Genomic DNA, 14624 nt, shown 5'->3' on the forward strand with positions numbered 1-14624 from the left:
TGGCTCAGATGGCACCATCCCTCTGGTAGACTTGAGTGTCCTTGAGCGAGACACCGAACCCCACGTTGTTTCCAGTGGAGGGCAGCACCTTGCATGGCAGTAGGGGTGTGTGGCCGTAGGGGTGCTGAGGGTGTTGGTTTGCATCAACAGCAAATTAACACAGATGCAAATCAGGAAACGGGGAAGCCTCTTACTAAAACATGATCAAACACACTTACTGAACAGAGGAGAATTTGAAATGGAAACCTGCCTCCAATATAAGCCTGTGTCAAATGAAGATTTGGTTCTATTTATGATAAAAGTGGTGGATTAAAACGTATGCCATTTCCCTCTCACGTGTAGCAGAGGACAAGCAGAAAGCCTCTAGAAAGTAGCGGAACCTACCCAACCTGTGGGTCTGGACCCCCCTAAGGCGGCACACAATATATCATAGTGGTCACAAGAAGATGGAGGATGATTGATTTGTTCTATTCTTTTCTATAGAAGACCGTTTCTAATCAAGAAATAGTGCTCAAGATGTGTATGGACTTTGATATTTCTGTACTGGAATTTCCAGTATATAGCCCTGGCCGATTTATCCGTCTCCACTCTAAACTGAAATGACGGACGCGGCTGGAGGAGTGGGACTCCTGGCTGGTTTACAGCTCCGCCGGTGTAGCAGGTGTCAGATGTAGAAACAGGACTCAAAGCAAAGCTGTCCTCGAATGTCCAGTGAGGAGGAAAGGTCGGACACAGACTCAGAAAGAGAGAGAAATGCAGGAGGGTGAGGGGGAGAGAGAGAGAGAGAGAGAGAGAGAGAGAGAGAGAGAGAGGCGGGAGGAAGGTATCCACACACTCATACACTCACACCCCCCACACACACACACACACACACACACACACACACCTGCTCAGCTTTGTCACTACACCTGTTTCCTTCCCTTCAGTGTGCCGGTGGCCTTTCAGCTGTGGAGTAAAACAGGGTTCATTAGTGACTGAGACTGAGGAAAGGAAGAGAGGAAGGAGATGAAGAAGACGATGGGGTGAGGAAGGACAACAATTTAGAAGGAGGGGAAAGGGAAGAGGAGGGAGGAGGAGAGACAAAAATTAGTCTGGAGGAAGGAAACATAGGAGCGGGGGGGGGGGGTGGCAAGGAGTAGATGAGTGTGGAGAATTGGTAGATGTGGGGGGGTAGATGGAGAGGCTGATTGAGAGGAGAGAAGCAAGGGTGGGGGGGGCAGAGGATGACAGGCAGAGAGATAAACGACAGAAGATGATGTGGAGGGGCACCGGACGTTAGGACTTGTTAAATATTCACATGTGACTCAATGAACATTGGACGAAGAGGAGGCATCGCCACGGCAACGCAAAGAGAGGAGAAGACGGCGAGGGGAGAAGACGAGACTCAAGGAGAGGAGCGGTGCAAGGAAGGAAAGGGCAGAGGGGCAAGAGGCGTTGCCATAGCAACGGGAAGAGAGGGAGGGATGCTTCGGAAAAGGGGGAGGATGGAGGGGAAAGAGCAGGGGGATCGAGGTGAAGCAGAGACAGAGGGAGGAGAGGACGTGGGAAGGGAGGAGGACCGGGAGGAGAAGGTAGCCATGACAACAGGAGGAGAGGGATGCTTTGCGAGAGACAGGGCGGGAGGGACGACGAAGAGGAAGCGAGGACAGGGAGAGAGAGAAAAGAAGGAGAGAAGAAGGGGAGAGGAAAGAAGGAGGGAAGGAGAGAGATAAGGGGGCGAGACTTATGGGGAAAATGGGGAGAGGATCAATGCGACTGATAGGGAGGAGTGGAGAAAGTGAGATGGAAGGATAGTAAAGAGAGAGAGAGGGATGCTAAAGGTCAGCAGGTCTTTCTCTTCATCTGCTGTTCTATCTCTGTAATTGATCTAGTCTTTTCCCATCAGCCCCCTGGCCTCTCTCTCTCTCTCTCTCTCTCTCTCTCTCTCTCTCTCTCACACACACACACACACACAGCTAGTTAATGGACTGCGACACAGTGTGAGTGAATGATGTAAGTACAGCACAATGGTGCTTTTATTATGTTGTTACACCAGTGACATATTTTAAATCAGCACAGCAGGACAGGGTAATGTGGACAGAGTCTGCTCTGTGGCACTCAAGCCCATCGTTTCCCGCTGAATACGTGACTCAAAAAGGCTCACAAATATAAAGAAATTCTCAGTAGAAAAAGTAATTTCCTAAAGCAGCTGCTCACCATAGTTTTTATCAAACCTTTATCAAGCAGGAGGAGGTAGTGCTTTTGTCGGGGACTATTTTCAGCGGCGTATCAACCCACGTTTGGTGCTCTAGTGACTGTTTGGGCAGCAGGGCGGTGTGCTTGTTAGTAGATGCATTCGTTGTTGGTTTGAGTCTGAACGATGAGATTTGAAGACGGCAAGAAAAACAAGAGAACATCACGGGCGGCGTAATTCTGAAGTGTGGAAGCTTCTGAACCAAACTTCAGGTCTGAAACACCTGTTTTGTGCCCTGTATTTGTGTTGATACATGAGAAAAGAGGGAGCATGAAGTGTCCTCTAAACTCCCAGCTCTCTCTCTCCCTTTCTCTCTCTCTCTCTCTCTCTCTCTCCCTCTCTTTGCTCCGGGGCCTCAGTTGGATCTGAGCAGCAGGTTAGAGGTTCACACGTCTATACAAAATACATCAGCTGACCTTTAACCCCCAAACGCCATGGACGTCCTCAGGCTCTTCGTTCTTTTCACTCAGTCTCTCTGAGAGCAGAGTTGTGAAGCTCAGGCTTTCTGACAGTGGGGAAGGTCACTGAACACACCAGTTGTCATGCACTCATTGAGGTAGCACTTTGCAATTGTCCCCATGCTTTAATCTGATCTATTCACTGCAATATTATTATTAGTATTAGTATTATTATTATTAGTATTATTATTATACTTGGTGGCAGTAGTTGTCTTGGTAAGTAGCTCAGTCTCATTCATTACAATGATGGCATTTGCCACATCTGTTGGTCTCTGCCTTCAAATCCACAAGAATTGTACAAATCTTCGACAACAATTACATGCTGTTCGCTTTTGTTTTGGTTTTTAACTGTATACCACAAAACAACTAATTTGACAGTGCTAATCTCATTCCCTAGTGTGTGTTTTTTTTTAATAGAAGATAGAAGAACTGATCTTAAAATACACCAGGTCAGGGTTGCACCAGCCTTTTGTAAATGCATTTCTAAGTTTGCGTGTAAGGTCCTTCCTGAGTTTTCAATGACTGCTAGCGAGTGATTTGCAAAGTTTCACCATTAAAAATGATGGAATTGTTAAGTTGTGGCACCATTCAATCGAAAGCAGCCAGCTATGTACAGGAAGTCACTGTCGACTAATCGACTCATCTGTGGCTTTAGCACGATGCAGGAAAAACAATTGATGCTGCCAGAGCTGAGTTTTCACTGATATACTGTACAAAAACCAAGCTTCATCCACTGATTTTGGTGAAACTCGATCGTATTTTATGGAAGAATATTCCTGATGGACAGATTGCTTAACTTGTTGCTAAAGTGACCGCTAACTGTAGCTGCCGTTAGCTCACTTGCTCAGTTAGTCGCGCAGCTAGCGTCCTATTAGCTGTAAAGCTTAAATAAAGCTTTATTAAACCTCCTGGCGCTCGCGGCGTCTAACACCAACCCCCCTTCCCCGGAGCTCTGAGCTCCTGGGCAGAGGACCGCTCGCTGCACGGTTGGCTAACTTAACAGCGGCTACAGTTAGCGGCCACTTTAACAGCGAGCAGCTAACGCTATCTGTCCATCAGGAAACCGAAAGTTGAGGCAGAGCAGCCGAAGGACATCAGACAGTGAGTTCCGTGTGTACTAGACTACTGTATACTACAGTAGTTATATCCGAAGTTGATCTTGTATTTCAAACTGTTTGAGCATGTAATCACAGTGCATCTCGCTGCCGCTATCCCCTGAAAGAAAGCTGTCGCTGTTACCGCAGTCAAACTACACGGTTTTGTCCCGCCTGCATTAGTTAACCCTTTACTGGTTGTATTTGAGACCTTTTTGACAGAACTGATCATTGTTATTGGGTGAAAAAAATATGATATATCCCCCGCGATATATCAACTACTTCTTGGAATGCCCTACTGTGCATCACAAGCTGTGAACAGAATTGCAAAATCTTTATTAAACAGCATTTTGACCAGGTGTCAGATGTGCCAAGGTCAAATATTTCAACCATATTTCATATTGCCTACTTTACTCTTCAATCCGCTGTACACGGGTCAGACGTTAGCTAAAGTTAGCGTCCGTCAGTTAGCTAGTTCAGACAGATACATAGCATATGAATAAACACTTCTGTTGTAACTAGGCTAATTTACGAAGAGCTGGCGCAGCTGACATATTTAGAAGTTGCCATTCAGAACCAGGTCTCCCTCAATCCAGCAGAAAGCCTGTTGACCAGCCCCTGTATTTTGAAAAAGACCATGTCTGTGTCCAACTTTCTGTCCCCTCCAAGTCTCCCTGATCTCCCAATAGAAGAAAGAGATTTGACAGTTCAACACTTTGGAGTTTCAGTGGCCAACTTTGAGCTCGCATCTGTAATGTGCGGGCAGAAACCTCGAGGCATGCAAACGCTGTTTTCAGGTGTATCTGTGTCGGTGTGAAGAGAGAGAGTTTACATGCGCGCGCCCCCCCCTCGCTCCGCTGTGTTGGGATGAATCTCTGGCGGATTACAGAGGAGTGCGAATCCAGGTCAACAGGCCGACAGAGATAACAGGATATCAGAGAGAAACACGGAGCATCGACAGGCGTTATATCCCATTGATGAAGCGTTCACTGACAGTTAAACTCTGCTGTTACGGGTCAACAAATGAGATCAAGAGGTCACTGGGTGGTTTTATAGACTTTATTTATTTATTTTTTTTATGGAAGCCTTTTTGTCCGTGGAAAGTGGAAAATACCTGGCAGCATAGGGCTTCTGGATGAGCTTTCACAGAGTGAAAGTGGAAGGTCAAACACTCACTCTCACTGCGTGTATTACACAGATAAAGGAACTGTACAAGAGCTGTTTGTCCTTTTTCTTCCTATAATGTGAATCTCCACGGTCAGTTATGTCTGAAGAGAGATTTCTGTCATCTGTTGAAATGGCACACTGGAGACACGGAAATGATTTCCAAAGACTTTATACAATCCATTTTTGAAGTGTTCATCTCAATAAAAGATTGTGAATTGTATTTAAGGGAAGATACACCGGATAAAGGACACCATCGTGGATTAGATGACATTGGCATTGCTAAAGCTCATACAGACAAGTACAATACAAGTACAGTACAATAGACGTGCATACCGTAGAAGCCAAAAGCATTACTAGGTGAAGCACCATTGGATTTTCACCAAATTTGGTATGACAGCACTGGAGGACATACTGGATGTGCCTACCAAATCTGGGGCCAGTTGTTCAAAAAGGTTCACCTGGATCCGAACAATCCAGATTTGGAAATCCCTTTTCTTTTCTTTTTTTCAAACCAGGATCAGGTAATCCGTTTTACTGTTCTACCGTTTTTTCAATGAAAATTGGATTGGGATCACCCTGATCCAGATCCTTTTTTTAGGATCACCAAATCCTGGATTAACAGCGCTCTGAATGGTAATGACAGGTAACAGCCAGCAGGGTGCCACTTTAAGTGTTTTTAATTGAAGGGACGGACCCGCAGAATACCAACATGCTCTTCCATTAATACCTTTTTAAATTGTCAGGCTTTTCAACTGGCCCACAATAAATAAATTAGAGTAAACATATGAATTTACCACAAATACACATTTTTACACAAACTGACAAAACTAAATGTCCACTGACCAGTATCATTGTAAATAATTTACAGTGATAAATGATCATTAAAATAACTATATTATATATAAATCAAGTGTAAAATATAAATAAATGTATCTAAACTACATGATTTAAGTGTATTTTTGATCAACTGCAAAATTTTTATGCCATTTTTATCCTGAAATCAGAATCAGAAACTGTTTATTGCCAAGTAACATACATTACAAAGAATTTGCCGTGGTCTGATGGTGCTACATTTAAAGGTAAAAGGATAAGATAAATAGCAAACAGTTCAGTGACCATAATAAAGTGTCCAAAACAAAACAAGGCAAAACTATGCGCTCGAACAGACCGAGGCAGCCATGCGCGGCGCCATCTTGAAATCCACCTTCAACTGGGATCAGAATAATCCTGTTTTGGTTTTTTTTGGACCAAAGTGATCCCAATCTGACTAAAAAGTTTTGAACAACACAACCTGAGGGTCTTATCCAGACTAAAAATTTGATTCGATTTCCAGCATCCAGACTTCCTTTTGAACAACCCCTTTCCAAGATTTGATCCAATCCAATAGCCATAATCTGATCGGATGACTTTTGAACAACTGGCCCCAAAACAAAGATCAAAGTCAAGCAATAATAAAAAAAAAAATTTTTGAGACTGCAAAAAAAAAATAAGGTATGTATTTAAATGTTGTGCGAACCAAAACACAATGCCTCCTTATGGTTGGCATGGGTAAGTCCCCCTGTTTAGCATTTATAAGCAGAATATAAAAATGTAGTTGTAAGAGATTTAAGTGTTTATTCATTAATTTATCAACAACTATAACTCTTAAAGGGGACCTGTTATGTTCCATTTTTTTTTAACCGGCGTGTCTATCTGATGTCGTACAAGCACGGATGTCCTTATATGGTATCTCTGCTCCAGGCACAGACCAGATGTTTATGTTTACGTCAACGTTGCTCAGTAACGTTAGGTTTACAGTTCGCCTTTGGAGATTCTTTCAAACACTTCCGAAACTTGGCTGGCCAATCAGAAGAAAGTGGGCTTTGAGGGAGTGGGGGGGCCTTAAAGAGACAGGAGCTCAAAAAGCTTGTTTCAGACAGAGGGTGGGTGAACTGAGGGGCTGCATGAATCCTGCAAAGCTGCTCTAGTGGAATGAAAATATAGAGCTGGAAATGAGTCCTCTTTTAACTGTGGATGCTGCTGTATAAACAGGTCATGAATGACCATATAGTAATACACAAGTGTAATAATATGAAATTTAGAATTGCTGACAAATACTGCACACCAATAAACACATAACAATGTCCTTATAGCTGCAAACAACTGCATTTTAGTGTGATATAAACCTTTTATTCAATTTTTGTATTTTCATTATAAACACTAAATCGGGGGACTTAAAGTAAAGTGTTACAGCTTGAAGGGAACAGTTATGAATAAGACTAAGGCTGCATTCAGACCAAATCCGGCGGTCGGGCGATTAACATAGGGTTGTGCGCCGGTGTGGTGTGAACTTTAACCCCCCCCAAACCAGAAAGTGGGCGTCATCCGGTCTAATCGGCGGCATATGTGATTGGCCACCACAGCGTGACGTCAGGTTGCGTGTCTCAACAGCAGTGGCGCTGCGCCCCCATGGTTACCACTGCTAAACACACTACCCTCATTATGAATGCCGCCTGTAGAGTGTACAGCCCTCGTAGCTGCTTTGTGGGGCTGTAGTTCGACACAGTGGTGATTTGAGCTCAATGCTAACATCAGAATACTGACAATGAAAATGCTAACCAACCCTGTTCACCATTGATGTGTATTATTTGTATTATTTGATACTAATCATAAAAGTAGTCTTTTCATAAAATGATATGTAGTACAAAGTTGCCACGTATGCAATGTTCCAGGAAAACAACTAGCAGGTGTTGGGGCTCATGAAGATACGACTCATTATTGCTTGGATGTCTCCCTTGGAATGTGGGAGTTATGAGATAGAGGTCAAGGTAATATGAAAGGTCATTCTGAGAGGTTTCTTTTCCTTACCCTAGATGGGAAACAGAAGTGTACAGACTTGTGTGTTATAGTAGGACCCCATGTATGCCTAAATGTATAAAAGATGAGCTTGAACAGTGTTCGAGGCAGCAGTACTGATTCGGCTACGGGTGTTGTACAGGTTAAGATGCGCATGCCTGTTGATCCTGATCTTTGATGCAAATAAAAAATATTATGTGAAAAGTCAGTATCAGCGGAGTTTCCTTCCATCATCGAATCATCGCCTACATCTGGGGAATGAAGAAGAAATTAACAACACCATCTTAGTGTTAGGCACCTTTGCAGGCTAAAATGAGCTAATTAGCGCCAGACATCTGTAGCTGAGGCTGATGGGAATGTCATCTGTTATGCAGGTATTTGGTAATAAATCAGTGTTGGACAAATAGACGAATGGTCAGAAAAGCAAGCTCAGAAGTTGTTCTACTCAGTCGTCACTCAAATACACAGAAGAAGAAAACATCACACACATGAAGTATCTGAAATGTTGCGTTGTAGCAAAGTATTATAGACTGCTTTAAATATTTAAAGGGAGTGTTAATTGAATATCTCTTGACTGTGAAATGACTGCACCTCACTGTCTGCTAACTGTTAGTTGGTAAACTGGGTGATGCTGGTGGATTCAGGATGTTTGTGAACTGCTGTAATTGGGCCGCACTGATGTTTTAAACGGAGGCGATATTAAAAAAAAAATCTATACATGACTGGAGGGGGAGTTAAGTTTTTCCGAAGGCAGAAAGCGGTCGAAAGCTGACCCAGTGTGACTCTGGTCAGGGTAAAAGCTTTAACTGGACCAGACTGATATCTGATTTTCAAATCTGGATCAGCAGGTCCGGGCCTCTCTGGAGGGATGCATACAGTACAAAGGCCTGATTTCAAAATGAAAGGACGCCAGAATCCAAGGTGCGGTCTTCAAATTGTCAGTCTGCAGTGACATGAAAGAAAGAAAAGCAAACTGCTCACATGAAAGAAACTTGGACCAGAGAACATTGGATGGAATAACTGAAACAATCGTTCGATCGTCAAAATTGTCGGCCATCAATTCTCCGTGGAAACAATGGATTTCGCAGTTGTCTGACATTTTGTAGATGAGCAGATTAATCAATAATGAAAATAATGAAAATAATGGTTACAGCTGAAAGTGCTTGCTTATGGTGGGAACTGTTGGGTCTCTGTAATAACATTATAAAGAGTCGGTCTAGACCTGCTCTATTGAAGTGTCATGAGATGACTTTTGTTGGGATTTGGCGCTATATAAATAAAATTGAATTGAATTGAATTGAAAGCTATATAGCTACAGCGTTATTCAATGGTCGTTTTTTGATGAAATTGTTTACAGTTGTAAGGCAGTTTGATTTCCACACACAGATGATTTAACACAAGGAAAACAAATAGCACCGGCGGTGTGGAGTATACAGTTTATATCAATAGATTTTGTAGTTTGCGCCGATTTGTCTGCATATCTGTAGTTTTTGCAATACCTGCACTTAATAGCCAGTGATGTTTACGCAGGATCCGTGCATTACAATGAAGGCATTGTACATTGACTGTGTAATTGTGCTAAAGCAGCACAAGTACATGAAGAATATTTTGCGCATACAGACACAAACCATTCAATCTAGGTGCGAGAAATACATCCGCCGAGCCTTTATTGGTTTTCCACTGCGTGCTGAAGAGAATATTGATTCCCCCCCCAACTGCACAGACAAACTCTGCATGAAGGCCACGCTCAATATGACACACTGAGAGAGTGTGTGCGTATGTGGGAGATGTGCACTTGACTGTCACACACACTCACACACACATACACAGAAATGGAGGCACTTAAACCGACCCACTCAGAGGTGACAGTTTTTATAGTTCGGGCCGAACACACCATTACACAGTGATCGCAGAGTCTCTGTGGGATTAGAGTGCAGCCGTTCGCGGAGACGGTGACAGCAGCGACTCCAGCACGTTTGCTGCGGTCAACTCGGAGGCCAACTGTGATCACAGTTTGTGAACGTCTTATTACTTGTTTTACACTTCGTTTAGCTCATTAACTACAACTCCTGTGAACTTTGCACTGCTGTTGATCGCTTCCCAACTTCTCATTCCGTGTGCCTTCCCTCAGGCAGTCACTGGTCTCCGTTCAATCAACTTGACTGAGGCTAGGACACCTGCTGCTGATAGATAATCCGTCACAGTCGACATACAGTCACCTTTTTTATTTCAGTCCGTCATAAGCGCGGATTGGAAAAGTCTGCACTGCACTGCTGCGCAGACAAGAACTGAACTCTCGACAGACAGAAAAATAGACATGACGCTCATTGTGATGGATTAGAGGGTTCATATGCAGAATGGTGTACTGCTTTACTTTAGAGGGCAATAAAAGAGTAATTCAGTCATCAGAAATGAATGAGTCTTTACTAGTGTCTCACAGTCAATCGGGAACGACTCATGAAGAAAGTGGTCAGCACGCCGTTTCAGATATTAACTAATCATCACCTAAGGATTCATGGACACAGTACCTCCCACTCACCACAACCCGTCGTGATACAGTCCGCGATCCAGAGTGATTCGGGAGCTGGTTATTAACAATGAATTCATAACCACTCACATTTTTTTTGTGTGTGTACTGTGTGTACTGTATTGTAAAGTGTTACCTCAAAATGAAATGTGTGACCAGGGAAGTGGTTGGCGGCAATGGATACGGTGTTGATTCATGTCCTTTCTTCACTGGTCCGGTGCAGAAAAGTTTTTGGCGGTGTCGCAGCACATTCAACTGCATTTACACATTGTTATTATATCATATTATTGTTAATAGGCGCTCATTGCGTGGTAAGCATGGACACGGCTTCCGTGCGCTACTGTATCCCTGCCGGTACAACAGCCTCACATGTCCCTAATCACAGGTCAATTTGTTGACACACAGTGGTAATCCCAGTCTTTGATGCAAACCACTGTTTGTTGTTGTTGATGGCTAACGTTAGCTAAATTAGCATAGTCGTAACTTTATAGCCTAGCTAAAGTTAAAACTGTACGTAACGTCACCTGATACATCCGTCCCGCGCAGATGCACTGCCATGCGAAAGCCCCCGTTTATGTAACTGTTAGAAACCCTGTTATATATTTCAGGGAATTCACGAACAGCAAGGATCAGTTTCTTGTCCATTGATTTTCATGTAGAAGAAAAAGCTCAAGACGATTCAACTCTGGCAGTACTCGCCTCTCACTGGAAATGAATTGCTAGGCGTGTCAATCGCTCCCCGTCTGAAGAGACCTTTAAGCTAAAAGCTTTCCACTGGCAAATGACTGGAAGGCTTTTATTGAGTGGCAACTACAGGAAATACCAGCTTTGTCACAGAGGTTATCAACTAACCAACTGCCAACATCCTTGATATATATCAAAGCAAAAGATCGGTCCTCGTGTAAATTTGGATTTTCACCAAAGTGGATCAGTTTGTGGATCAGCAGGAGTGGTAAGGAGAGAGAAGAAGAAATTCAACACTATGGCAAATGGTTTTAACATTTAAACACCACTTCAAAATCATGCCTTCAGAAACCGATGAGTTACCACACAGATATTCAGGCAGGTTTTTATAAAGCTCATACCTGCTTTTTTTTTTGTCTTTCAGGTTTACGAGCAGGACGACCTTTCGGAGCAGATGGCCAGTCTAGAAGGGCTGATGAAGCAGCTCAACGCCATTACTGGCTCCGCCTTCTAACCTCTGACCCCGACCCAGCACAGCCCTCAGCCATGGTCCAGTCTGGAACCCCTCATCAAGCCCGGATGTCACCTGCTGTCCATTCGCTAAGGGGTGGCAACGGGTCAATCTGGGTTTGAAGACGCCCATGTGGAATCAGACCTCCACCTGTGCTGGGTTGAGTTTGATTGGTTTCTACTGGTCTCAGTCTACGGTTTGGGACCAGGGCTGGATAGAAGGGAATTAAACAGAGGATAAACACTACAGCAGCACAGCATCAACTTTAAGAACAGGACAAAAGTGGAGGGGCTTCCTTAGGAATTCAAACTGAAACCCCTCTAGACCCTTCAACCTCAAACACAAAACTAGAAAAACCCGATGCCTAGCGCCTTGACTTAATGATACAGGATGACGGGATTATCACTAAAAAAGAAGACAAAGTTATAAGATCCCTCCTGTTTCTCTTCTTTGTGGTATTTATTAGCATCCTCCTCCGCTGAGTTATCCGCAACTCGGTTACTGTGACTGTACCTCACTTATTTTTCATGATCGCTGTTGGAAGTATTCCTTTTGTCTTTTGTTTCTTTGTTCGGGTATTCCAACTTTGTGCAGTCACAGGATGTGTGTATGATTTGAAAAAACACTACCAGAACCTACAGTAAGAAGTAGATAACACGTCCTCCGCCACCAAAGTGTTTTGGTTTTTTTTTTTCCACACCTGGATCCGAGGTTGCCTGTTGTGGTGACGCAAGCTGATCCTCTCCGACATTTCTTATCTATTCTTCCTCAATCGTCCTCAGTATGATTTCATTGAACCGACCATCACCCATAACACATGCAGCCCTTGCACCTCTGGATCCTGAGGTTTATAAAAAAAAAAAAAAAAAAAATGAAGGGATCAAAAATGTGATTTGAATAGAAACGAGTGTGAGAACCTACTAGACCCGTCTGAATCATCTGGATCTGGATCCAGCTGACTCTACTGTTACAGGACTGTATAGAAACCTCTATAGACTCCCACAGTCTGTTGCTGCTCTTGACCAAGCCTTTACTCTCCCTAACCCAGACAAACTCCGATCTTTACCCACAAGGACTTGTGTCGTTGCCAAATTCTCATGTCGGAAAGCCTATTGTGAAAGCCTTTGTTTTTCTCAAGTCTGTCTCAGTCCCAAACCTGGACTGGAAGTCGAAAGCAGGAAGACGATCTGTATGGAACACATTTTACAAGAAATCTGGATTTGGAGTGGTTGAGTAGTAGTAATTCCATCCTGGACAAACGAAGCTTGGCTTTGGATGGTATGTGATGATTGGTGCTTTTGAACGTTTTCAAATTCGGTCTTAAAACCTCGCTCACAATTCGTCACATTGCATTCAGTGTGACGAATGCACAGTGTTCAGTGCATTCAGTGTGACGAATCCCCCCCGCTGGTTGGAGTGCTAAGGAATGGTCACAGTCCGCGAAATAGTGAATACTGTGTCATTGGCTTTTGGGACCCCTGCTCATGTGTTCACAAAAGACAGATTTATTAGCAACTCCGGCAAATCGCAACATAGCATCCTGGGAAAGAGCTAATGATGCCGTCATCACAAGACAAGCAGTTTGTCATCTTAGTACACAACGGAACTGTTATCAGGGTCAGGGTCTCCATTACAAGATCGCAAAAACATCATCTTGTTTTCTTGAGAAAACAAAACGCTTGTTACCTTGAGATAGCGAGATCATGAAGCCAGGATCTCGGGGGGAAAAAAACTGTATGTCATTAGCAACTATGGCTGGATCTGTTGTTTACCAACAGCCACAAGAAATCCCATCCAAAGTAGGTATGAATGAAAATTGTGAAGTAGGTGTTACAGCCACAGGATCAACTTATTATTATTATAATTGTTATTGACATTAGAGGTATTCGTGGGGCAGCCGATGATGATAATGAGAATAATCTGTACCATTGTTTGACTGAAGGTGGCGAGTGTGTTGTATTCCGGCCGGCTTTTGATGAACCCATATTTATTTTTCATGAGATGAACACACATGTACCTCTGTCGATCTTGATCGCCCACGTGGGAGCCCAGCTTCACTTTGAGTTGACTTCAGGGCATTCCGTTTTTTTTTTATACAAAAATGAGAAAAACAGCAACAAAAACATAAACACAAATAATGCATATTCCACAAAGTATATTTTTACATTCGCTGTCCTGTCAGAACTGTGAGTTTTGTTTTGTTTTTGTTTTTTAAATCTGGTTTCTTTTAACGCATTTCCCACAAAGAGCTGCTTTTAAAGGCCAGGAGCCACCATGAAAATTGATAACCTACAGCCTTTGAATGCATCAAAAAAAAAAAAAAAGGTTAAATTTTAATCAGAATTCAATTATTAACTAGTACGGGGAGAATTGTTTTTTTTTGTTTTTTCTGACTTTAAAAAGTGGATCAAGGAAACCATTTGCAGTGAGGGAACGAAACCCTCAGCGTTTGAGTGTTTCAGGACGACCCCCCCCCCCAACATGAGGCCAGTCAGGACCACAGCGCAGAGAGCACCCACCTTCCAGTTCTTTTTAAAAAAAACAACTACATTTATATTGACTACAGGAAAGAAAAAGTCTGATTTTGGAGGATTAGCGTGAGAATTAGCGGGTTATTGGACATTTTTATTGTTATTATTATTATTATTATTACTCTTTGCAAAAGTGTTTTTGCTGAGAGAAAATACATGTGTGAAACATTGCAGTAAAAGCAGAGTGAGCACGGTGTACACTGTAAAAAGAAATGGAAAATGAAACCTGCTAATTGGGGGTAAGATCTCTTTTCTATAGTACTGGAGCAATTTTTCAAATTTCCTGAATCAAGGAAGACATCGTTGGGAATAAGTGGAATTTTACCTCCCTCATTTTAAGGGAAAAAAAATCAGATTTGGAAGCCGAGTATGCGACTGAACTACTTGGGAAGATTGCAGAATGGCAGGGACTTAAAATGACAAATGATACATTAATCAGCTGAGGGTGGGGGGAGAAAAAAAAAAGAGGCCATCAGTATGCTCCATATTTGACTGTGTCACCCCAGTCACCGTATTGTAATTTCCAGACCTTTATCTTTCTGTGATGAAAGGGGAAAAGCCTGAGGGAGACGACGAGAGAGCGG

At 43.1% G+C, this 14624-nt stretch overlaps 1 protein-coding gene across 1 annotated transcript in view; it reads left to right on the forward strand.

Annotated features, from left to right (window-relative positions):
• Nucleotides 1-11512, forward strand: part of dcc (DCC netrin 1 receptor) — a 225532-nt gene extending 214020 nt beyond the window's left edge. The window contains exon 29 of the mRNA XM_070924473.1: nt 11423-11512. Coding sequence (XP_070780574.1) covers nt 11423-11512 — 90 coding nt within the window. The remainder of the gene's footprint in view (nt 1-11422) is intronic.
• The last annotated feature ends 3112 nt before the right edge of the window (nt 11513-14624 follow it).

The sequence above is a fragment of the Enoplosus armatus genome, chromosome 18 (genome assembly GCF_043641665.1).
Source record: "Enoplosus armatus isolate fEnoArm2 chromosome 18, fEnoArm2.hap1, whole genome shotgun sequence".
Taxonomy (NCBI): domain Eukaryota; kingdom Metazoa; phylum Chordata; class Actinopteri; order Centrarchiformes; family Enoplosidae; genus Enoplosus; species Enoplosus armatus.